General features: G+C 36.5%; 1 protein-coding gene and 1 long non-coding RNA gene across 4 annotated transcripts in view; one reads left to right on the top strand and one right to left on the bottom strand.

Moving 5' to 3' along the window:
• The window catches only part of LOC127506277 (uncharacterized), a 75,800-nt gene that overhangs the window by 34,669 nt on the left and 13,833 nt on the right, over window positions 1-27,298 (top strand). The gene's annotated exons all lie outside the window — the stretch shown is intronic.
• mtrr (5-methyltetrahydrofolate-homocysteine methyltransferase reductase) overlaps window positions 22,353-27,298 on the bottom strand; it is a 29,956-nt gene continuing 25,010 nt past the window's right edge. For both annotated transcript variants that reach the window (XM_051882595.1, XM_051882596.1), the window contains exons 14-15: window positions 23,327-23,512; window positions 22,353-23,237 (exon numbers count right to left, since the gene is read on the bottom strand). In XM_051882595.1, coding sequence (XP_051738555.1) covers window positions 23,093-23,237; window positions 23,327-23,512 — 331 coding nt within the window. In that variant the 3' untranslated portion in view covers window positions 22,353-23,092. The remainder of the gene's footprint in view (window positions 23,238-23,326; window positions 23,513-27,298) is intronic.

Here is a 27,298-nt window from a genome sequence, read left to right as displayed (position 1 = left end):
ACTTTAGTGTGTAATGTTGCTGTTAGAGCATAAACAACGTCTGCAAAGTTACGATGCTCAAAGCTCAATGCAAAGGGAAATATTTTCTTTTAAAGAATTCTCTGTTTAAAGACTACAACAAAGGGCTGGTAGGGACTACAACAAGCTTCTTCCCGGGTTAGTGACATCACATGTTTTTGCTCACACCCAAATAGGGTCATATTTGACAAGCTATAATAAATGATCTGTGGGGTATTTTGAGCTGAAACTCCACAGACACATTCTGGGGACACCAGAGACTTATATTACATCTTGTAAAAGGGGCATTATAGGTCCCCTTTAAATAAAGTTATTTTTGTTTTGTTTTTGTGCACAAGAAGTATTCTTGTTGCTTCATAACACTAAGGTTGAACCACTGTAGTCACGTTAACTATTTTAACAATGTTTTTACTACTTCTTTGGACCTTGAATGTGGTAATTTCGTTGCTTTCTATGGGAGATTAAAAAAAAACTCAGATTTCATCAAAAATATCTTAATTTTTGTTTTGAAGATGAACGAAGGTCTTACGGGTTTGAGGGTGAGTACATAATGACAGAAATTTCATTTTTGGGTGAACTAACCCTTTAACCATACCACTAAACCTGTCCATAACCTTACCCGTATCCCACCTCAATAGCAGCAAGTGTTTTGCAATACATTATATTTCAGTCTTTACTTCAAAATTTCACATTTAGTTTAATGTGTTACTTGCCATTTCTTTGTAGTTAATTGTGAAATTTATTAGCAATTTCTAAGTGAATTGTTTTCAGTGTATATTAATGTCTGTTAATCATAATAACCACTAAACTATATGTTTTCACCAGACCAAAGACAAACATGATTAAAAAATGTTCAGTAAAGGCTGCTACAGAATGATTTAAAAGTAAATGTTTAACAGTGTTTACCCTGTATGAGCGGTGAACACATTTTAAAGCAAAGACATTATGCATTACTTTAAATAATGCTAGGGAACCGTGCATTTTCCTACTAACACTCTCACTATATTAAATTCGTATAATAATGCTTTATATAATCTGTTTCCCTGTTTGTTTATTTTGTATGGACTTGCTCCAAAAGTTTCTGTTGTTTCAACATCAAGTCCAGTTGGGGTCAAGGTGGCCCATAGCCCATGGAAAGCGGGTCACAGAAAGTAATTAAAGTACCCTGTAATCTGTAATGGCTTTACCGACTGATGGTGTTTGTGGCATTTCTGCTGTCCAGTCTAATTTCTTTCCTAGTAATTTTTTTTTTTTTGTCTGTCATATTGCGGGTCAGAGACATGAATGTGTGAGGTGAGGTTAATGTTCTGACCTCTAAATGGCATCTAAAAGGATTTATTGGGCTGACAGGCTGCTTAGCACCTGCTAAAAGGACAAGAACGGCTGGGCAAAGAGGGAACATTATATAATTTGCAAGCAGAGAGAGTGTAACATTAAAGGGGTTCATATCATAAGAATATTCCTTGATGTTTTGAAATAAGAGCTTGATATATTATGAAAGCATACTGAAACTCCCTAGTTCATTAGGAACTTCTTTAACTTACTGATGTCAGACAGATGAATACATTGACACATGACCACTTACACATTGAAATGATTGATTTAAATTATTGAATGAATAAATAAAATATATTCTCTAAAATATCTCCCTGAAATGTCAATGCCTTTACCCTCTTTACATGTCAATAATCTCCAGAAAGGTATCATGTTAAGTACTAGTTTCAGGCAAAATGGTAATTGATGCTATTTTTCTTGTCTAGACTGGACTTTTAGATAACATTATGGAAGGAATAGTTTTTATTGGGCAAAAGAATAGAAGCCATGCTCAGTGCACTTTTCTTTTCATAGCTGGCAATAAATGGTTTTGCAATGTTATCAATATTTCATTGTGGAAGTTGCAAATCTTCTCAGACACAATGCTTTGCTGAAGACTGCTCTCTTGCGCTCTCTCTTTCTCTCATTCTTTATTTTTCTTGCTGTAAATACAACAAGGACCGTATGAGTCGAGGAGTCTCTGAGTCCCAGACCTTAATTAAAGCTGTTTGTTTTGTTTTCATCATATTCCATCATTATGCAGTGAGAAGAAACAGGCACAGAAAAGGAAAAAAGAGATTCCTGTATGTAGGGGGTTTATGCCATGCTGGATTTCATTTTTAACACAAGTATAATTGGCTCACTTATCAATCTATGATAATCAATCATATGTGAAAACCCATTGTTTCATATTAGTTTTTATAAGGTTGAAAAAGACCATATGCTTCAAATTGCTGCCTTTGTTTAACCATAATTTGTCTTTTTGAATGATTTTTGAGAAGTTCAATGTTCTAGAGCTAACCGTGTTTAATTGTTTTCATTTGAGTGAGATTGAAGTAATTATATATCTTGAAATGATCCATAATGTGATGTTTTTCATCACCGTTTTATACCAGCGAGGCATGTCAGCGGAGAAATGTGACCTGTCTAGATACAAAGGGAATGACTGATGGAAGATTCAGCACAGATTTCTTTATCAAAGGGACCTCAACTTCCATACGAGTTTCAAATATTAACCATAAAAATATTAAGTATAAAAAAGGGTGGACACCAGGCTTGTGCGTCATGCAGAAATGAATTGAGAATGCCTTTTTGAGGTAGCAAACAGGATTAAGTAGTGTAATTTGAATAAAATTAAAAGTAAATTTTTTTTTTTATATTTTTTTTTTATTTCAATATATTTAATAAATTAACTTTTATTACAGAGGATATATTATGGCCTTTTACAAAGTCTTGATTTTGTTTTTGGGGTCTACTTCACAAGGTTTTCATGCTTGAATGTACAAAAAAACACTATTTTTCACATATTTTACATTGTTGCAGCACCTCTTTTCCCAGTCTGTCAGTAACACTAGCCGGGTTTCCACAAACATACCGCACCATCTTTATAGGGTTAGTTCACCCAAAAATGAAAATTCTGTCATTAATTATTCACCCTCATGTCATTCCACACCCGTAAGACCTTCGTTCATCTTTGGAACACAAATTAAGATATTTTTGATAAAATCGGATGGCTTGTGAGGCCCAAGTTAACTTTGACTTTCAAACGCCCAGAAAGGTACTAAAGACATATTTAAAACAGTTCATGTGACTACAGTGGTTCAACCTTAATGTTATGAAGTGATGAGAATACTTTTTGTGTGCCAAAAAAACAAAATAACGACTTTATTCAACAATATCTAGCACTCGTCACTGAACTAAACACTGCTTCATGAAGCTTCAAAGCTTTACGAATCTTTTTTCAAATCAGTGGTTCGGAGCACTGCCAAAGTCATGTGAACCATTGAAATTTCAAAACACTTACGACTCAACGAAGCCTTGTTTACTGAAATTACGTGACTTTGGCAGTTTGAGATCGTTTGATACACGCTCCGAACCACTGATTCGAAACAAAAGATTTGTAAAGCTTCGAAGCTTCATGAAGCAGTGTTTTGAAATCGCCCATCACTAGGTATTGTTGAATAAAGTCGTTTTTTTTTTTTTTTTTTTTTTTTGGTGCACAAAAAGTATTCTAGTCACTTCATAACATTAAGGTTGAACCACTGTAGTCACATGAACTGTTTTAAATATGTTTTACTACGTTTCTGGGCGTTTGAAAGTCTTAGTTAACTTGCTTTCAATGCAGGCCTCACGAGCCATCAGATTTGATCAAAAATATCTTAATTTTTGTTCCGAAGATGAACGAAGGTCTTACACACCCTCATGTCGTTCCACAGCCGTAATAGAGAATTTTCATTTTTGGGTGAACTAACTCTTTAAAGAATGATCGACTTTTACGTACACCAGGTGACTGTAAATGCAGAAAAAAAAAATGTTTCCATTGCAGTTTTGCAAAATATTCCTATTTTGAATTGCCTGAAAAACCACCTCATGCGATCGTAAACTTTTTTTGCGATTATATGGGAGTTATTGCGAAATTGACGTGTTTCCATTGGGTGTATTTTCAATCCACAATTTCTATTTGCACAATTTGAAGGATAATGGAAACTCAGCTACTGTCTAGTTCCTGTCTCTTCTGAAAAACACAATGTGCTCTGATTGGCAGTGGTGGACGAAGCACACAAATCAAATACTTGAGTAAAAGTACAGATACGTATCATAAAATATTACTCAAGTGAAAGTATTTAGTGCTCCTTTTCAATTTTACTTGAGTGAAAGTACTTGATTTTTAATGTACGTAAGAAAAAATTACTGATTGATGAATGTTTATTTTGTAATTTTATATTATATGTTTTATATAATCCTATTGCTCAAAATAATTATGAATGATTATGAATTGTCAAATAACCAGCACTAGTCAGTATGGATGGAAGATTAGTGGATGCAGATACATAATATGTAATGTGTGTTGACAAAGAATATAAAAACAGATGAAACATATAGGGCTAAATGCATAACATTTTAAAAAATTGCTGCAGCAGCGGGGAAGATAAACGTGCATGTGTTATTTTAATTTGTGTTAGAGTTGCACGATTCTGGATAAAATGAGAATCAAGATTTTTATTTGCTTCTTTCAAATAGAAATCATGATTCTCCCATGATTCTGAATAGACAACTAAACAAAATTGCGTATAATTATTTACTAGAGGACAAAATATTAATTGCTGCAGTCTATTGAGAAATAATGAATTAATTAATTTAAAAAAATGGGTTTGAATGAATGATTTAACGACTCACTCATAACTATTTCACTTGTTTCATTACTGGATGAATTAATGTTTTTGAACAAATCTTTTGAATGAATCATTCAATGTCAAATAAATTTTACGTCACTTTGGCTCCTCCTAGGGCCATAACAATGTAATCGATACAACCGTTATTTGAAGCAGCAAGTTCATTTTAAAATGTGATTTGATCTGTTTGAATCGAGATCACGATCTGTAGACACAATGATGTGGACGTGTCGCATTAAAGCATTTCAGTGGGCTTAAACAGATCGCCCTTTACAGCAGATTTAGTTCAAAAACAACTGACCTAAATATGATTTTCAGTTACAATAATTCATCCTAAAATTCAACATTAGTAGGCCGACTTACTTTTCGCCATCAGTCATGCGCGCACTCAGAGGATCCCCAGTTCTTGGCTAATTTTCAGTCAGACTTGTAAATTCATTCACTGGAGAGTCGCTCTGAACGGATCACTGAATCAATGATTTGTTGACTCGAGAACAGCTGCAATACGATCAGTCCAATTCGTGAATGAATTGTTCGTGTGATTTGTGAACAGGATGATTGAAAAGAATCAGTTCGTGCACGAATCAGACACCGCTTTTGCGTCTCTGAGCATGTGACGATTTCTTCATTTTAAAATAAGGAGTAACAATATGTTTTATGAAATGTAGTGGAGTAAAAAGTACGATCTTATGCTTTGGAATGTAGTGACATAAGTAAAAGTTGCCCAAAATAAAAATACTCAAGTAAAGTACAGATACTTGGAAAATGTACTTAAGTACAGTAACGAAGTAAAAATACTTTGTTACTGTCCACCACTGCTGACCACGGCTGGACCAGGCATTTCAGGAAGTTCAGAGTGCTTTGTGATTAGTGAACTTTATGCTTTGTAACTTTGCAGACTATTTTCATGCTCAAACAGCAGCATTTCATATTAAAGAAAGTTGCAAATGCATAAAAGCATTATAGGTCCTCTTAAAATATTATAACCATAGTGGAAGAAAAATGTGAAGCAGCTTACAAGATAGAAAATAAAACATCAGAGTTCTCTGTTCTTGCCCATTTAGTCATTCTGAACTAATGAATCTCTTCAGTTGACTGAGTGTGTGAATTTCTTTGAATTGCAATTTAGTAAATTCTTCCTCCAACTCTGGGATGTAGCCAATTTAATTGAAATTCATATCATGAATGGAAAGGCAGGCATTTTTTTTTTTTAAATTCTGAATTTTGCAGAACACTGTTGAACACGATCCAAGGTAAAAATGATCAATGCCCAAACTATTTCAGCATTGAAGAGCATGAAGTGATGGAAAGTCGACATATGACCCAACAGGTCACGGCTCACCCACTCTACAGCCTCCCTCTGATAAAATAAATCCTGCTCTTATCAGTGCTAAGAGACAAATTCTTCTCAAACATCTGTCTGCATAATGAGGTGTCTGAGACAGTTCATCGTGGCCCAGTTTCTGTCTGGCCTGCCTGCTTAAAGACTTACAGAAACATGAAGAGGGGAAAAAAGAAAGGACCATGGAAATGAATCGAAGTGGAACCTCTCAGACTCCTCCAGGCTTGCATTTGAAATGTGTGAATAATTTCCGGGGAAAAAATCAGACGTGAGAGAATTGGTTGAAACTGCACTTTAATTTAATGTCACATTTCACCCAAAAAAATATCTACTCACCAGTAGTTAATGTATAGTGAAGTACAGTATCTCACAGAAGTGAGTACACCCCGCACATCTTTGTAAATATTTTATTATATCTTTTCATGTGATAACACTGAAGAAATGACACTTTGCTACAATGCAAAGTAGTGTGTACAGCTTGTATAACAGTGTAAATTTGCTGTCCCCTCAAAATAACTCAACACAGCCATTAATGTCTAAACCGCTGTCCACAAAAGTGAGTACACCCCTAAGTGAAAATGTTCAAATTGGGCCCAAAGTGTCAATATTTTGTGTGGCCACCATTATTTTCCAGCACTGCCTTAACCCTCTTGGGCATGGAGTTCACCAGAGCTTCACAGGTTGCCACTGGAGTCCTCTTCCACTCCTCCATGACGACATCACGGAGCCTTCCGTTTGAGGATGCCCCACAGATGCTCAATAGGGTTTAGGTCTGGAGACATGCTTGGCCAGTCCATCACCTTTACCCTCAGCTTCTTTAGCAAGGCAGCGGTCGTCTTGGAGGTGTGTTTGGGGTCGTTATCATGTTGGAATACTGCGGCTCAGTCTCCGAAGGGAGGGGGATCATGCTCTGCTTCAGTATGTCACAGTACATGTTGGCATTCATGGTTCCCTCAATGAACTGTAGCTCCCCAGTCCCAGCAGCACTCATGCAGCCCCAGACCATGACACTCCCACCACCATGCTTGACTGTAGGCAAGACACACTTGTCTTTGTACTCCTCACCTGGTTGCCGCCACACATGCTTGACACCATCTGAACCAAATAAGTTTATCTTGGTCTCATCAGACCACAGGACATGGTTCCAGTAATCCATGTCCTTAATCTGCTTGTCTTCAGCAAACTGTTTGCGGGCTTTCTTGTGCATCATCTTTAGAAGAGGCTTCCTTCTGGGACGACAGCCATGCAGACCAATTTGATGCAGTGTGCGGCGTATGGTCTGAGCACTGACAGACTGACCCCCCACCCCTTCAACCTCTGCAGCAATGCTGGCAGCACTCATACGTCTATTTCCCAAACACAACCTCTGGATATGACGCTGAGCACGTGCACTCAACTTCTTTGGTCGACCATGGCGAGGCCTGTTCTGAGTGGAACCTGTCCTGTTAAACCACTGTGTGGTCTTGGCCACCGTGCTGCAGCTCAGTTTCAGGGTCTTGGCAATCTTCTAATAGCCTACGCCATCTTTATGTAGAGCAACAATTCTTTTTTTCAGATCCTCAGAGAGTTCTTTGCCATGAGGTGCCATGTTGAACTTCCAGTGACCAGTATGAGAGAGTGAGAGAGATAACACCAAATTTAACACACCTGCTCCCCATTCACACCTGAGACCTTGTGACACTAACAAGTCACATGACACCGGGGAGAGAAAATGGCTAATTGGGCCCAATTTGGACATTTCCACTTAGGGGTGTACTCACTTTTGTGGCCAGCGGTTTAGACATTAATGGCTGTGTGTTGAGTTATTCTGAGGTTATACAAGCTGTACACTCACTACTTTACATTGTAGCAAAGTGTCATTTCTTCAGTGTTGTCACATGAAAAGATAAAATAAAATATTTACAAAAATGTGAGGGGTGTACTCACTTCTGTGAGATACTGTACATTCTATATGCGTTTATATAAACAAAACTGAAAATACAGTCATAAACACCCCAGAATATGCTCTTTTAATTTACTAATTTATTGCAGCTTTGACCTTGAAGACCCCCCTCATGCTGTGCTGTAAGAAGCCTGAAGTTCAACTTAATTAGCACTATTAGATGAGTTGTCTATCTAATCCTTCTCAATCCACAAAGAATGTTCTTCACAATATGCTCAAAACACCATAATTAGATCTTTCTATAGAGCAAGCCATCTATACTATTAAGGCGCAGGAACTTCCTTATTGCTAGTGACAGGTATAATTAAATCATGTCAAACATATCCTTGTCCATATTAATAAATACAGTGTACCTCAATCCTTCCATGTCAGAAGACGACATCTGTACATATACATCCAAGGTCAAAATAATGATGAGAAATGTCAGCTCGTTAAAGGAATTTGCATTCTATAGCATTATAGAATAACTCAACTTACACCATAGTATGGTTTATAAACTTTCAGAGACCCTCTAATGATATTTTAGGGATGTCCTAAATGGTCAAAAAGACGTTCTTTAAAATCAAACAATATTTACTTTGTTTTCTCAACTGAATTTTTATATTTCTTGCATAGACGCTGTTTAAAAAAAAGAACAGATTTTTGAGTCAAATACTAAGAAATTACTTTGAATCTACATAAAAAAATGCTAAGCCAACATGCAACATGAACAAATTATGTATTTTAGTCATAAGAATCATTTTTGATGTTTGTTGACTTTAAGTATTAGTTGTGTGGTGATACTAAAAGCTCATCTTGTTGATAAAACTATTACATAACTGCTTTGCAAGTTTCTTTTCGTTCTCTAAAGTTCTATGTAAGAGTTAATAGTATAATAATTTCTTGTTTTGCTAGTTGATAAAATTGATTGGTTGAAACCAATTGAAATGTGTATTTAAAAAAAACATCATTGGCTAAACAAAGTGTTACAGAAATCTATTATTAAGGCTCTATACTATTATACACTCTTGAAAATAAAGGTTCTTTATTGGCATTAAGGGCTTTCGCACCGGAGGAACCTTTTCAAAGTTCCTAGAACTATTGGCTGAAGTACTCGGATTTTGCCTCGTTCGCTCCGCAGGAACTAGGAACGATTTTAGTTCTAGGAACTCCTTTTGGGGGAACTAAATTAGCTCCTACTTCAGAGTAGGGTCTAAACCAGCACTATAGGAACTGTCAGTGATGTAAGTGTACATTGATTGGTCGAACGCATGTCAAACACTTGTACCCGGCATTTTCAAAAAGCTGTGTAAACATATTTACTTCACGAACATGGAAAACAGAGATAACTGCATTTACCTGTTGTCTGTAGGGTTGTGTACTTTTCTCCGCCTCGATGATATGTAATACTGAAAGTTGTCATGGGAGATTTCATCTCTTAGCCTTACTTTTTGCTCTTTCAGTCACGTAGATTATGCGTTACATTCCATCTCCAATATCACAAAACCCACCACAAAAAACAAACACAGCTCCGATCATGGCATCCTCCATCCACCAGTTTTTGGCATTTGTAAATGCTGTGCTTAAAGACGCCACTGTCGCCACTTCAGAGTTCCTATTCCTGGTGCAAATGCAACCAGGAACATGGCCCGGGGCAGAAATTAGTTCTCAGGGAACTATCCTAGTGACTAATTCCTAGAAATGAGTTCCTAGAACTATTCTGTGCGAAAGCCCCTATTGATGGTTCCGTAAAGAACCTTTAACAGTCATGAAAACTTTCCAATTCACAGAAGGTTCTTTATTGTGGAAAAAGTTCTTTTAGACTATTTAAATGTTCTCCACACTAAGAAAAAAAGGTTCCTTGGGGAACTAAAAATTGTTCTTCACTGCGAAAACCCCCTTTTTGGAAATTTTATTTTTATAAGTGTACTGACCTTGAAAGTTTCTCAACAAACAGTTTTCTACAGTGTGTGTAGCAGGTGAAACTAAACCAACAGCACACATATGAGCATGAGTGGATGTGTGTTTTTCTTCAGTGAAATGGAAATTCAATATAAAGTTATTTATATGAAGAATATTTTCAGTGTAATGTATGAAGGTAGAGGCCACTATGCAGGGCTACATGTTTCTTTTTTTTTTTTAACAATGATTATATTAACCTGCAGAAAGAGGGAGTCGGTGAGGTGTAAATTTTACCTCTGATTATGTAGGTCAGCCCGTCCGCTAAGGGAAAGTGAATATACCTGTTTTCCGACCCTGTGGAAAATTGCAAAATTAGTATGCCGATCAACATGAGCCACATAACAATATATATAGTGATGCCAGTATTTCTGAGAAGGCCATTATACAGATTGCTTACAGTTCATGCCTCTTTTGCATTGACAAGTCAAGCAGCACTTGTGCACGATTAAAAAAAAAAAAAAAATCCTTCTCATACTCATGGCCGGCTGTCTCCATTTCACTGTCCTCCAATGATTTCATTTGACCTCATCTGCTGAGATGGCAATGTCCTTGCATGAGGGAATGATTGGTCAATCCATCTTATTTTGACTGAATGGTGACCAATGAATGATGGCAGAGCTGATATTATTCCAAAATGAGGAAGCAGGGCTCCTCTGAACGTCAGCAATTACAGTGTTATCATCACCTGCCCAGACGGTATAAGGACTTATGGCCTTAATCGCAACCGATGCTCTGAGTGAGTCTAACCAGAGGCTATTTTCCACAATTCTTCACCAAACGCTTTATTGCCAGATTCAACAATGAAGTGCTTAAGCCCGGGTCTAATGACCGCAATACACATGGAGAGAAGGAAGGTTTAATATCTCCATTACTTTTCTCTTCCTGTCACTTTCTATAAAGCTGTTCAATTTAACAATACAGCAGAGGCATTTTGTTCCGCCCGGCAGTGACTCTTCAAAAACTAATATTGAATGAGAAGATAAATATTATGAAATAGATTAAATAATGTGTGAAGCACTTTTTTTTCTTTTCTTTTTTTTTTTACAGTAACACTGAAAATTTCTCTGCAGACAGCATCTCTTTTGCCTTCATTAAAGGGATAGTCAACGTGAACTCATGAGTATTCATCAGGCAGAAACCTTGTATCTCCATGTTTCGTCTTTTTATTTTATTTTTTTATACATATTATTGCAGTTGGTCACACTTTATGTCTGTCTTTGGATTTTGCAAACATTTAACCAATGAAAAGTTTGAAAAAGAGCTTGTAGATTGTATTGTCAGTCCTCAATCTTAAATGAAGTGCTGCATGCAGTTTGGATCGTCTCTGCTTGTTTGCAATGCAATTGTAAATAAAGAACTGGAATAATTACAGCATTTTCTTTACTTTATAAAGGCTAATGTGTGTAGGGTATTTGAGGAGTGGAGAAGAATGTCTTAGTCTAGCATTTGTCGTCGATTCATAGCTAATACTGACTTAAATAACCTGTGCGTATAACACTTCGTCTTTAATAACAGTTTTGGCCAAATCACAGAAAAAACTGAGCATCACAATAAACTTTATAACCTGTAAGTTGATGAAAACGTAATGTGATGCACTTGCTGCCTCAGATGCTGCTGTTCTAATGACAGACAAAACACATATGTTCGATATTCTCCTGTCAAAAACCTCCTAACTCCATTTGAGCTTGATATTGGTAAAATGGTATATAATGACACATGCAAGTGTCTGACCATATATAAAGATACAATATCAACTTTGACAACACAGGGCCCTATTTTAACGATCTAAGTGCATGCTGCAGGTGCACTTAGGTGTCTGAATCCACTTTTCCTAGTTTAACGACAGAAAAAAATGGTCGGCGCACAAGGTGCATGGTCTAAAAGGGTTGTACCTAGTCTCTTAATGCAACATGATCTCATGAGAATACGTGTGTATTTTTATATAAAGTGTGGTTTTACCACATGTACATTTACTTACGTTTTCATACATACAAAAACGTACAATGTTGACGTATTTATAGCACTAAAATGTAAAAATATTTACGTATTAACAGCATAAAAAAGTAAATCATTGACGTATCCAAGTGTGAATGTGTATGAATTCCCATGTATTTATATTAAAATCGTGGCATTGTTTTAAATCTGTTGTATTCAATTGTCATATCAATACATGTTTTAGTCACATTTATTAAATGCAGTTTATTCATCTACTAAAATTGTCATTTTCCTACACATTTCTGTCCATTATGTTTTATTCTTTTAACATTCTGTATAAAATGGGTATTCAGCACACCCATGGGCAAACAGGTGGCCGCGAGTGCATTTGATATTTAAACAATGTGTGCGCTGGACGTGAAAATGATAAATGCATCGGGCTGAAACTAGCAATAAACACTTGCGTTGCACCAGGCGTCGCATTGCGCCGGGTGTATGATAGGGCCCCACAGCGTTTAATTATTTAAAAAAAATAATAATAATAATTTCCTGAAAAGTTGCATTTTTGGAGATCCAAGGTTTTCAGCGACAATGTTTTTTTGTTTTGTTTTTTCACGTAAAATAGTTCTTCCACACGTACATTTGCATTGGCAACAAAACATAAATCATCTACATATGAACTTTAAAGACATACATTCAGATGTTAATGAATCCTTATTTAATCTATGAATATTAACTAGTGGAATTAATGCATTGATTCTATTGTATTTATGATCAATGAGATTGTTTCAGTTGCATTCATTTAACACAGTATACTATTATATAGTATAATGGTATATTGTAACTACAACTATTATTACTGTAGATTTTTCTACCTGTTTTGTTTTATGTTGTTTTATAACAGATTACTGTTATAAACATGAGCCTTATCTGAAGGGCAAGGTGGGGTATTGCTGCAATTTATAGTAATATTTTCAGTATAGCTCAGGTTTCAGGTATAATTCTTTTGAAATGGTGGTGCTTTATATAATGTTATATAGTGTAAGTGATAAATTCCTTTTGACATTTGTATTAGCTACAGTATACAGGCCACCACACAGACTTTATCAAAGAATTTGCAGATTTTTTTTTTTTTGTCGAGTTTTTGTGAGTAGGTACTGGCTGCAGATAAAGTCTAATTTGTTGGTGATTTTAGTATCCATGTAGATAATGAAAAAGTCATATTGGGATTGGCATTTATAGGCTCATTGCCGTAATCATACTTTAGATTTAATATTGACACATAGAATCGATGTTGATGTTGAAATTCTGCAGCAGTGCGATGGATCATTATATAGTCTTGTGTGTACTCCATTTAGACAAGTCTGAAAAACCAATTCCTTTTTACAAATATGCTAGAACTATTACTTTAATCACCTAAAGATTGCTTTATAAATAATCTTCCTGATTCGTTTCAACTCCTCAGCATATCAGATAGCTTAGAACTCGATGTTGCAACAGAAACTATATCGACTCTCTCTTTTCCAGAACTTTGGACACGGTCGCTCATTTGGTGGAATAAATATGTTAATGTATATGCTTTAAGTTCTTGGAAAAAGTCAACAGTTGGTCTAGTAATTGCACCAGAAGAGCGCCCAGAGACAAAACCAACACAAGCGCTCTGCAAACAGTCAATAACGCATAATTATTTATTTGCAGCCTCCCGCACTTGTGTGAACCCCAGAAGCATAATGATGTCCATCTTCCATATATGTTCAAAATACTAATCTCTAGCCTCTGAGCATTAGACCCAGAGTCAACAACTAATTAAACACATCTCTAAATAGAAACTCCATGGCCTCTCTCCACGGAAGGGGATGTTTTTCATCTCCTTATATTCATATCATTAAAGACATTAAATGCATAGGGAAGGATGCTGATATTATTCAGGCCCAGTCTCTGCAGACTTCACGTCAAACCAGAGGATGTTTGAGGGAGGTGTTTGGTCCCAGTTCGTGTGGATGGGTCTGAATGTGTGTCGGATAAGATGAAAACCTGAGGCTGTTCACAAACCTGCAAGCAAATGGCGGGATTAAAGCCAACTGGAAAGGCTCTGTGTCATAAATCACAGTCTCGCTGATGGAGTGCCACAGCGCTGAGACAGGAGTAATGCGTTCTTTACATGCATGTGCAGCAGAGCCAGTGGATTAGAGTTGAACATGGTGCTGGTTCCAATTCAATACAAGCCACATGACTAGCTGCACTGCAGCTACACTTGACAGAATTTACAACCCCCATGTTTTCTAAGCCCACTTTTAATATAACAAATGGACTGGACTGGTCTTGATTATTGGTGAATCATGTATTTTGTAAAATAACACTTTATATTTTAGCCCTTAAAAATATAAATGCAAATATTTATAAATAATTTTTACCAAACCTTTTTTGAATAAAGTGGCCAACTTCATCTTGATAATTTCATATCTAGCATTGAATGCATCCTCAATACAGGCAATGAAATATTTTCTCACTTTTTGCATAATTGATAAAAAAAAATACAGATTGATTGGAAATTATGCAATAAAAATATCCTGTTCACAAGCTAAACAAGTTCACAAATCCTTGACAAAACATTATTTGTATCAAGGGCAGAATTTTGTGTTGTATTATAAATAATATATTATAACATATTATAATAAATATACTATCGTTCAAGGATTTTATTTTTTGAAAGAAATTGATACATTTATTCAGCAAGGATGCATTAAATTGATCATAAGTGCATGACAGTAAAGATATTTATAATATTACAAACAATTTCTAGTTCAAATACTGTAAATGCTGTTCTTTTGACCTTTCTTTTCATCAAAGAATTCTAAAAAAATGTATCACAGTTTCCATAAAAATACTGTGGACTGTGTTCAACATTGATAATAATAGTTTCTTGAGCAGCAAATCAGCATATTAGAAGGATTTCTGAAGGATCATGTGACACTGAAGACTGGAGTAATTCATCTTTGCCATCACAGGAATAAATTACATTTTAAAGTATATTAAAATAGAAAACTGTTATTTTCCATTGTAATATTGAACTTTTAAAATGTAATATTACTGTTTTTACTGTATTTTTATCAAATAAATGCAGTCTTGAGCATAAGAGATTTTAAAAACATTAAAAACCTCAAATAGCAGTGTCTATAAACACAATAAATATCGATATGGTAATGGTATATAAGAATAATTCATATTTTTATGATGTATTATATTTTATGATTTAAAGGCTGGGTATACGGTGCAATTGTTTGTGTTCTAAAACTTTACATGTGTTTAACTAATAACTACTCAGATTTCTAACATCAATAAATCCAGCAAATTGTGCATGTTGTTGCCCCAGCTCTGGTTTTACATCAGTAAAGGTGTTCCGTTTTTAGACTTTACTAAAACAATTCACATGTATCAAGTGAAAATTAGGTTACAGCATTAGAAAGACGAAGAGTGTCTCACAAGTTCATTTGTTTATGTGACATGACCTACCTTGAGATTGCAAATTATATTTTAAATGAGAAGTTGAGAAAAATCTGTTTTCATCAACAGACATAAAAGTCTGATTAAAATAAACACAACCATAAAAAGGCTATTGTGTTTTCCCAAATCATTTACTCATTTTTTTTTTTTAAATGAGTACATACAGACTTCTATCATTTTTATATAGTAAATGGCGTAGGAAGTATATAGTAAATGGTGTAGGAAGCCTACAACCACAATTTTAATTAGAGATTAGCTTTATGCCTAAAATTGACATAGCTTTGGTTGGTGCATGAAGTGCACTAGATAATATTATCGTACACTGTGACTATTGAAATTATTATAGTAATAATTTCAATAGTCACAGTGTACGATAATATTATCTAGTGCACTTCATGCACCAACCAAAGCTATGATTTAAACCTGCAAACATCTGCATGATCAAATACCTGGATTTAAAAGACTTGCATAAGGGTTTAGCTCTCAACAATGTTTCTGTTTAGAGTTTGTGCCATAAAATCGTTGAATGGATGATGTGAAGGTCTGATAGCTCTCTCCTCAGTGAAAAACTACAATTTTACACAAGACGAATGATGAGCACATTAACCCAAACCCCCTGAAAAACATTCTGTCCTCTTGGTTTTTTTATATGAAGCCTACAACCACTATTTCAGGGTCATTACCGCTGCACTCATTAAATGGAAAATCAATTAGCTTTGTACTGAAGGCCTTTTAGTAATTATGAGGACTAATTGACTCCCCTATCGCCCTTTTTACACCGCAATACCTGAGATGGATGCGTTGTACATTTAATCTACTGAGATTTAAAAAAAAAAAAAAAATGCTCTAGACTCTGTTTGCTTTCAAGCTATTTGTCTTTGATGAGCAACTTTAACCAGTTGATTAGTTTTTTCTGTTTGTGTTCTGGTCTTAAAATGACTCAATCTTCTGGAAAATGTCACATTGACACTAAACTGTTTCTCATGGTATGGAGTCAACTATCTATGGATATCAATGGTGAAAGATAATGCCGTTTTATAAGCTTTTGTGTCAAAAAAATCACTTTCTTTGGTAACACTTTATTTTACAGTGCCATAGTTACACGTGACTACATGTACTTACTATAGTAATAACAGTAAATTATGAATAATTACAAGTAACTAATCCTAAACCTAACCCTAACTGTAACTATAGTAAGTACATGTAGTTAATTAATAGTACTCAGTACTTATTTGAGTAATTACAATGTAACTACGGCACTGTAAAATAAAGTGTAACCCTTTCTTTTTCAGTATTTTGCCTTGTTTTCTAGTAAATTTATCTAAACATCCTTAAAACAAGATATATTTAGTTAAGTAGTGAATAATATGATTGACATGTGAATATGTGTTCAGACTTGAGTTCAGACTTACTGCTTGTTTTAAGAATAAAACTCACTAGATTTCATTCGATTCATGCTTAAAATAATGCATCAATATATTTGGTAGTGAGGTAAGAAAAATAAGCTTCAAGATACATCCTCTTAAAACAATAATATTAATTAATATTTATTAATATATGATTTGCATTCATATTTCACGTGATAAAAGTACTTAAAACAAGATGTACTGGAAAACAAGAAAAAATAATAATTACAATTCATTTTTGATGGGTAGGATGATCAAATTAATAACTGGGAATTAACCCTCTGGTTCGTTTAGGAGTCACACTTGGCTTCTTCACGGTCAAAAATGACCGAAGCCTTAAAATGTAACCTATTAATTTTAATAAGTTATAAATTATCTAGTGTTTTTAGACATAAATACTTATTTTTATTGAGTTGTGGATTTGGATTTATACTTAGACATTCTCAAAGACTACTTTTTGTCAAGGTTTAGATTTTTTTTGTTTGAAATGTTAATTGAAGTGTCGGTTTTTTGCATTAATTTTACTACAGTCAAACCTGATCACAGAGGAGGACATTTTGTTACACATAACAGCAAAATTAAATAAAAATGAACAAGTATGTTTTATCACAGCTTAATAAACCTGGGACTGATCTGATTTCAACCTCCTATTTGTGTCTTTTGGCTCAATTTTACCATATTGTTACAGCCACATCAGTTCATATGTGTGTATAATAGTGTGTGTGTGTCTCTGCATGTGTGTAAGTGAGTGAGTGGGTGTGTCTGTTTTGTACTCTCTATGTTTTAGAGTGTAACCTATTCCTTGCTGTTCGTTTTTTTACTGCTTTGTGGCTGAATTATTGATTTTATTTCACACATTTGTAAAAACTTGCTCTGCGTTATAGTCAGGCTAGTTCGTGTGTGTGTGTGTGTGTGTGTGTGTGGGTGGGTGGGTGGGTGGGTGTCTATTTTGCACTCTTGACATTTTAGAGTGTCCCCCTTCATTGCTGTGCACTTTTTTTTCTGCACAGTAGCTGATTTGTAGTTTGTACCACCAAAAGTTTGAGTTTTAGTAATTTTTTGTATTTCCCATTCATTTCCTATGGCGGTTATTTTTGACTGCAAAGGAGCCAAGTGTGACCTTTTTTTTTTTTTTTTTTTAACTGCCCTTTAACATATCCGAACCATGTCCATGATTTTTTTGTGTTCACATAGCTACTGCGACAAAAGTCACCAAGTTTCATCCCATTCCGATGAAGCAAAAAAAAATTACATTTTCAAAACGTAAAAGAAGAAGACCAGAGGGTTAAAAGGTGAGCTGCTGCTCTTTTCTTTGTACAATTGGAGGCTATTCTTAGTGGATTATTGTGACCTTTGACTTTTTATACAAAATAGCACATTAATAGTTATAATTATTGGGTAACTGACAACTGAGAAATCTCTACTGAAATGAAGTTTGTATAGGTCTATAGAGATCATCAAAACCCTTTTCAACTTTTGGCAGACACGTAATGGCGGTAAAATGTCAAACCTAACAATATAATTTCCTAGAAACGGTCAGCTATCACGGACATGGACGTACTACGATAGAAACTGGGCTGAAGCAGAGGTTCCTCTAATGATAATCATTACCTCTAGCACATCTTTCTGCTTCATTTAAGCCATTCTTAACAGGAAGATCTATCATATCCACCAGCATGCTGCAAGTTTGTGGCCTTTGTGATTTATTTAGATTACCATTTCACTTCTATGCGCCACAGTCATAAAGGCACCTTGAACCGTTTTAATTAAGAGAATCTAATTTAGAAGTAAACCCATCATTAATGCAGCACATTCATTATGGGATTCATTTATGTGCCTTTTGCAGCACCGTCCTGAGAGCTATTCCCTAGTACAGATGCAAATAATACTCGTAAACAAGCAGAAAGGCTCATGGGATAGAAAAGAAGTAAATTAAAATAAGACAAAAATCTGATGATTCAATATGCCTTCGCTCTTTTGGCTTAGTCAGTTTTTAACAGGGTCAGCTAAATCAAACTTCACAAAGCATTTGATATTTACGGTGTTTGTACAGAAAACACCCATGAATGCTGTTTACAAAGAGTTCATCAGCTGCCTAGTTGAAAGGATAGTTCACACAAAACTGAAAATTTTCTCCAATTAACCTCGTTTTTTTTTCCTTTTATTAACATGATTATCATAGTTTTGTTTGTATTTTTTTTTCCCTGTGTAAAAAACATCATTCACTGCTTCTAGTCAAATGCAATTTCATCGTTCCCATAAAATTTCAAGTGCTGGTTTTAAATTTTAAGTGCCACACTTAAATGCATGACCGTCCCAAATCACAGCGCCATCATTTCTCATCGCTGTTCAGTCTGGGAGCTTGGAAACCCTCTTCCCGCTCTGAGACAACATTTTTAATCCATAGGATCCCTAAATTCACAACTGATCCTAAAGGGGTTGTGTTCATAACTTCATAACTTCATAACTTCATAACCTCATGAGGTGATGGATTCTGTAATTATTCTTCCATGATTACACTGTCTCATTAGCCTGCTGACCCTCCAGAGTGTTGACGTGAATCATCGCTTTCAAGAGTCCTTGTGCACAATCAGTGTTTACCAGACACCAGTAACACAGACAGAAAACTCTTAAGTCTGTTCTTTATGCAATAACACTTGAGACAAAAGTGGTCTGAAACGCATGTAAAGAAAGGTCATAAAGATGATTAATGCCTCCACACTAGGGAATGCAGAAAGAAAACTGAAACGAAACTGATGTTTAGAAATAGAATGATTTTAAAAAGATAAGCAAGAGATAATCTCCTGTCAGCCAGTCATTGTCACAAAAAATAAAAGCCTGAAAAGGTTTATTTTGTGAAAATTACTAGCTTATTATTTGCGACGATGACGGGCAACTGATAAATGAGAAACAAGATCACCAGTTGTGCTTTTGTATAAAACAAAAAAGTCTGTGGTGATAACACAGCATTGACCAATCCTATTCAAAAGCATTTCAGACAGCTGTATAAACAAAATTTGTATTTTAAAGCTGCAGTCCATAACTTTTTTTTTTTGGTTAAAAATGATCCAAAATCAATTATTGAGCAAGTACATAACCAATCAGTGTTCAAATCTATCTCCTTACCTTAGCCTGTAATAATGTTGTAATAATGTTTTCTAATTTGAGTGGTACTGGTAGGTTTTCTGATGAGTTTGCTGACTTTGTCTTTGCGTCATTAACTCACGTCTGTAAACAGAAAGAAGGAGTCCTGGCTAGTAGGCTATATCGCATGTGTGGATGCTGCTGGTGGCAGATCATTTGTAGCCTTTTTTTACAGCAGCTGGAATGTATTTAAACTTGAGATGGTGGCTTGTAATCCAGACAGTTCAAAACGACAATCATCATCGACAACTGTGGTAAAAAGTAAAAGACTTCAGACGGTGGAGAGACTTCAGTGAAAAAGGGAAAGTGACTGGGCCCGTGCGAAAACAAGAATATATGTCTGCAGGGCTTTTGAAAGGTGCCGTGACCTCCGTGATTTAAAAGGGTTTAAAACGGATGCAGAGATGGCTTTTTTCTGCTGGACAGGCAAGACTTTTCAATGGTTCATTGGGTAATAAGGTAACAGTAGCACACGTTTTTGCTTAATCCATACAGTTATGGATAACGATAATACACACTACATACATGTAGTCATGCAATATTGATGTTTTTAACATTAACAATTCAAGAACAAAGTAACCATAATAATTTGCACCACTGGTTGCGTGATTTTTTTGTAAAACTTATTTTTCAGTTGGTCAGAACAAAAGTGGATGACATGTTACTTGTTCAGATTTTCACATTTTCCAGGGAAACTTCTTATTTTGGACATACAAGACATAGTATCTGTAATTAGTATATACAGTAAAGATCCATACTGGTCCGTTGACTGACAGCCCAAACATAGCTACACCTCAAAACATTAGATTCATCTGCGCTGTGGAGCTGTGTTGATGCACAACCCACGTAAAGAAGATAATTCTGCAAATAACTGCAATGGCAGGTTTCAAACAGAGATGGTGACAAAGAGGCAAAACTTACAGACTGCAGCTTTAAAATAATACCAAATGAAAAAAACAAAAAAACAAATCACCTACTTCAAACTTGCATTTTCTGTGAAACACAAAAATAGACAAAATGACAGTCCATTAAAGTCGGCATGAAACGGAAGTTGCGATAGTCTATTCATCCCTATTGTGACGTATATCTGAGTGAAACGGCTTCTGGAATGAGAAAAAATGTAGGGCAGCAGGACTTGATTTCGTCCTTCTGGAATTGATTGGATTGTAGGAAGGGTTTACACGACAACGATGTACAAAAAACTGAAAAGTTTTTCCTTTGTGTTTTTCTTGTACAAACAACAACGTTGTCCAAAAGATCCTCGCTCACATGGAGCCATGAAAAAGGATTAAAAACGCTGTATTATGCATGCCAGGCCAGTAGTTGGCAATGTCACTTTGTAAAGAAAAACTACGAGCCAATCCACCTTGTTTTTTAGGTAAGAGCGGGTGCAGAATTTTTTAATTTAATGTGTGGAATTCGGGTCAGTGTATCTTTAGGTCATTTGTTTTTTTGATTTAATATAGAAATCAGATAATGAAAAAACTGCGCCTTTTTTGTTTTTCATTTTTTTCAAACAAAACGTAATTTTTCGTTTTTCATTCAGGGGTAGAAAATAAATAAACTTGAATATTTGATCTCTACATTGGGGGGGAATGAAACACCCCTTTCCGCTGATGGTCAACCAAACATTAAACCGTGCCGTCATCAGTTCTTCTGCAGTTCAGCGCAGCAGAATAATAGTCCTTCGCTGCTGTGGATTCTTAATGCGTTTATTGCAACTATATTTAATCTCTTTCCCATTGAACAGCCAGACTAACGAATGGCTTGACACATACTATACCGAGGCAGAGCCTAGACAAGGCTTTCTTCTTGCGTGTTCGGCAACCTACGAGTGTTTATCTCAGAGATATTATTAATATACTAGTTTATCTCAGAAATAATAATTACGTTGCACCTGCACTCACAACTACCTAATAGCCAACACCTTTGGCACACTGCCTGTTTTATTATTGCTGACCACCTATCAAAATCTGTGTGGCAACGCTGCGCAACTCACTGGAGAGCACAGAGATATGATAGTGAAGCCCAGACCAGTATCAGTTTAAGTCATCATACACAGAAGTCATAAATTAATAGTATCATTTTCAAAAACCTGTACTTTAAAACCCGTTTAAAAAGTTTTCAGGCCCCCAAAACTCCGTTGTCGAGTAAATGAACAGCCAAAACAAAAAATGTTTCCAAAAAGGCCTAAAAGGCATAAAAAGTTTCCTATTTTTAGTTGAAAACTGTAATGTAAACGGACCCTAAATGGAGGCAGGTCTGAATGCCAGTTTGTAATCTGCTGTTTAGTCCCACCCTCCACCAAGAAAAAAAATGTGCAGGGATAAATCATTTGTAATAAACACTGCAACATTCTGTAAAAAAAAAAAATAAAAAAAAATCCCAATTAAAATAAATGCCCAAATACTCACTTTTTTTTTTGGTATGCATTTTATTTTTGTCTACATAAGTACAGATATTGTGATGTAGATGTTTTCTTACCCTGACAGATTTTGGGGTGTAACATTAGATTCACCAACTCTGACTGCAGACTAGTATAATTGCTGTGGATGCATGAGATGAATTTCAATCCTAAATAGCAAAATGTTTGTTGGGAAGAAAATGGATGATGCTAGAGTATCCTCTCTAATCTTAAAAAAAAAACTTTTGAAATTGAAAAACACGGAAAATGCTGCAGATGATCCTGGATTTGGCAGCTTCTGACAGTTTTCCCATCCAGTGTGTCATGTTTTGGTTTCTCATGTCTAGCATCCTCCTGCCTTCTAAGTCTAATGCATTATGCATATTTTACCTGAGCTGTATCTAAACCCTACACAAACGGTCCTCAAAGAATAAAACGGTTATGCGGGGCTTCTCTTTAATAATTGCATAAAAGGCACAGTTAAAATGTTTTGACCAAACATCTGATTTAATCCAATCTAAGCATGTTTCACCGTACCTTCAGATTATGAACGTAAAGGCTTTTATGAAGGCTTTTAAAAAAAAATTCAAAAGAAAAAGCCTTGCGACTTAAGGCAGTTGAAAAGCAGTTTGTTCAGCTATCACTCAGTGGCACCTGTGGTCCAGATTTGAACTGAAACAGCCAAAAAGTAGCTTAGGAATCTGTCTGTGAATAAGATGCTATTTGTTTGTGTACTATATGTGTTCTGTCTCAGCTCCAAATGTCCTGTAGATACCGCTTCTCCTCACGAAGTCCTGCTACTATCTTCATAGCATCCAGTTTATCGAGTTGAAGTTCATTTCCTATGATCTCCAGTAGTGTGTCATTCACATCTTTTGCCATGTTCTTGGCATCCCTGTAAAATTGTGAGATATTGTCTTATTCCTGGTGAACAAAATGGCACTAGACAATAATAAATGGTGAAAAATGGTATTTTGTACCCACCCACAGACATAAAGACAGCCTTTGTCTTTAAGAAGGATGCTGGCAACATTTTTAGCATGGAGAAGCAAGTTATGCTGGACATATGTTGGTCTGTTAACGGTTCCCACTTCATCAGGCTCATCTCTGGAGAAGCACACGATCAGATGGCTCAGGGTTCCATTATGCGCAAATCTCTCCAACTCCTCTCTGGAAAAAAAAAAAGCAGTAATGTGCTTATTACCGTGTTTCGCTGTTATTTCATCAGTCAGTGGTTGTTTTGTGGTGGTTAAACTAAACTTATGCATTAAAACATACAAATGGCAAATTAGATTCTCTCAGATTTTGCGGTAGTTAAGTAACAACAATGGAGCTCATTAGTGTGCTGCATTTGAAACTCAAATTTTCATCTCTCATCCATCTGGCAAGAAAGTTTATAAAACCTCAAGGCTGCTGTTGTAAATTGTTCCTTTAACAGATTTTATTTCAGTTCTGAACAAATGTTCGGGTGCTATTTCAACAGAAATGAGAGATGGAAAAATGTGAAGTTAACGGATAGGGTCAAGCTCAAGGTTTGAGCCTCTTTTCCAATTGATTGCTCTGCTTGTCTGTTACCTTGAATATTCACTTGCCAAAGCCAGGCACTTTGAATTTTTTCATTGCCTTGAAGGAACAGTTCATCCAAAAATGGATATTGTGTCATTATTTACTCACTCTTCACAAAAGGAGAAATTTTGTACTGGTCACTCTTTTCCATTCATTTACAATAAATGGCCTTTAAGTTTCAAAAAGAACTCAAAAGCACCATAAAAGTATCATAAAAGTGGACTTGTGCACTACCAAGTCATCTTAATTTACCAAGTCATAACTACTGTGACCAGATCATCGAGTCAGTGAGTTTAACTTGAGCACCTGAACTTACTTCTTTAGTGTCATACAGAAAAAAAGTCATTCAGGGAACAGAGAACAGAAGGATGACTGAGTGAAATTTAAACAGATGGATGAAGCAAGCGTTTGCACACATCTGAAAATAGCCATGTTTAAATGGATCACAAAAACACGTATTGACACGTACTCTGGATAAGATATCACCACTTAAACAGTTTCCAATTATCTGAATGCAAAGAACATCTTTTTTTGAAAGCTTCTGAAGAAAATCGAGTAGTGCTGTGCAAAACAGACTTCGCAGTTACTTCAAAAAGCAATAGCACACCTCTCTTACACTCCCATACACACACACACACATAGGGTGAATTCAGGTTGATTGGGACACTTTTTGCCATTGAGATGACTGAGAAAAAGTGTCCCAATCAACCTGAATTCACCCTACATAATAATTTTAATGTATTTTAATTTGTTATTTATTCCTGTGATTAAAAAAAGTATTTAATGACAATATACACTGCTCAAACACATCCACTTTGAAAACACATCAGATCTCAAAGGGGAAAAATATCATGCTGGATATCTATACTGATATGGACTGGGTAATGTGTTAGGAATGAAAAGATGCCACATCTTTTGATGGAAATGAAAATTATCAACCTACAGAGGACTGAATTCAAAGACACCCCGAAAATCGATTTCATTGCAGCAACTCAAAATGGTACTCAGTAGTTTGTATGACCCCCACGTGCTTGTATGCATGCCTGACAACGTCAGGACATGCTCCTAATGAGACGACGGATGGTGTCCTGGGGTATTTCCACCCAGATCTGGACCAGGGCATCACTGAGCTCCTGGACAGTCTGAGGTGCAATCTGGTGGCGTCGGATGGACTGAAACATAATGTCCCAGAGGTGTTCTATTGGATTTAGGTCAGGCGAGCGTGGGGGCCATTCAATGGTATCAATTCCTTCATCCTCCAGGAACTGCCTGCATACTCTCGCCACGAGACCGGGCATTGTCGTGCACTGGGAGGAACCCAGGGCCCACTGCACCAGCGTAGGGTCTGACAATGGGTCCAGGGATTTCATCCCGATACCTAATGGCAGTCAGGGTGCCATTGTCTAGCCTGTAGAGGTCTGTGCATCCCTCCATGGATATGCCTCCTCAGACCATCACTGACCCACCACCAAACCAGTCATGCTGAACGATGTTACAGGCAGCATAACATTCTCCATGGTTTCTCCAGACGCTTTCACGTCTGTCACATGTGCTCAGGGTGAACCTGCTCTCATCTGTGAAAAGCACAGGGCACCAGTGACGGACCTGCCAATTCTGGTGTTCAATGGCAATGCCAATCGAGCTCCACAGTGCCGGGCAGTGAGCACAGGGCCCACTAGAGGACGTTGGGCCCTCAGGCCACCCTCATGAAGTCTGTTTCTGATTGTTTGGTCAGAGACATTCATAACAGTGGCCTTATTTTGTAGGGCTCTGGCAGTGCTCATCCTGTTCCTCCTTGCACAAAGGAGCAGATACCGGTTCTGCTGATGGGTTAAGGTCCTTCTACGGCCCTGTCCAGCTCTCCTAGTGTAACTGCCTGTCTCCTGGAATCTGCTCTTGAGACTGTGCTGGGAGATACAGCAAACATTCTGGCAAAGGCACGTATTGATGTGCCATCCTGGAGGAGTTGGACTGCTTGTGCAACCTCTGTAGGGTCCAGGTATCGCCTCATGCTACCAGTAGTGACACTGACCCTAGCCAAATGCAAAACTAGTGAAAAACAGTCAGAAAAGATGAGTAGGGAAAAAAATGTCAGTGGCCTCCACCTGTAAAACCATTCCTGTTTTGGGTGTCGTCTCATTGTTTGCCCATCTAGTGCACCTGTTGTTTATTTCATTAACACCAGTGCAGCTGAAACTGATTAACAACCCCCTTTGCTACTTAACTGACCAGATCAATATCACCAGAGTTTAACTGACTTGATGCTATTCTCTGATTTAAAAAGTGTTCCTTTAATTTTTAGTGCAGGCTAACTAAGCAAAGCCAAGAATTCAGCATCTAAATTATGAAACTACTTGTCATTAACAATCAGGTATTTTTATTGTACATGCTTTTTTGAAGATTTTGGAGTACATGTGTTTACGGGGAGCCACATCCATCTTAACTGGTCCAGACGAGCTGACTTTCTGGTCACAGATATCGAACTTGAGTGATCCTTTATCCTTTATCCTCACCCGCTACCCCTCCTCATGTAATCCAAATCCATTAAAACAAAGAGGCTCATTGGTGACGAAGGGGCCAAGACAAGTGTTCTTTGTTTCAACAACAATGATTGAAGCTGATTTCACCCTTTTAACACTCATAAGGATCATGTTTGATTAGAATTGATTGCAGATGCCTTGTTTTCTTTAGCAGACTGCCTGATGGCTAGCCGGTTTGCTTTTTGTGTTTTAGTGAGTGTTGAGTTTTGAAAGCCAGGTTCAGTCACTTTCTCATCTCAAATGCCACTGGCACTTTCTACTTTGTTCATTAAAGCATAGCAGACAATGAGGGTGTCACATCGAACAACACAAAACTCATTTCATTGATCGGCTTAATCAATGCAGAGGGGAAAAAATGATAAATGAAACCAGAGTGCGGACAAACGTGAATAAGAATTGTTAATACAAACAATCCTTTGATGTTCAGGACCAGTGAAGGCAAAGATAGATAGATTGAAATGGTGTGTCAGGACCTCGACTTTGAATCTTGTTTTTATTAGCTCTTATGTCAAGTAGAGCCAAGTGCGGATACAAAGTTGTGTGCCGCCCCTCGGTCACAACACGCACTTAATACTCACCAATCCAGGCACCAATGTCATTACTCGGGACCTTGCGCGTGAATTATGATTGTGTGCCTATGGGACGGCCAGACCCCAATCATCTTATATAATGTCTCATATCATATGGCCCATACTCTCAGAGGGAGCACTTTAATTTCATTGCTTTTCCAATCATTACTCTCAAGGACAGTGCAACAGGAGCCTCTGGCTGATAGCAACCAAGAGAAGACCAGACGCCAAGAGCCTGTGTAAAGCTGGCAGATCGAGTGAAAAATACTCTCAGGTTATGG

This window comes from Ctenopharyngodon idella, chromosome 23 (genome assembly GCF_019924925.1).
Source record: "Ctenopharyngodon idella isolate HZGC_01 chromosome 23, HZGC01, whole genome shotgun sequence".
NCBI classification, from domain to species: Eukaryota; Metazoa; Chordata; class Actinopteri; order Cypriniformes; family Xenocyprididae; genus Ctenopharyngodon; species Ctenopharyngodon idella.
This window is presented reverse-complemented; position numbering and strand designations above follow the sequence as displayed.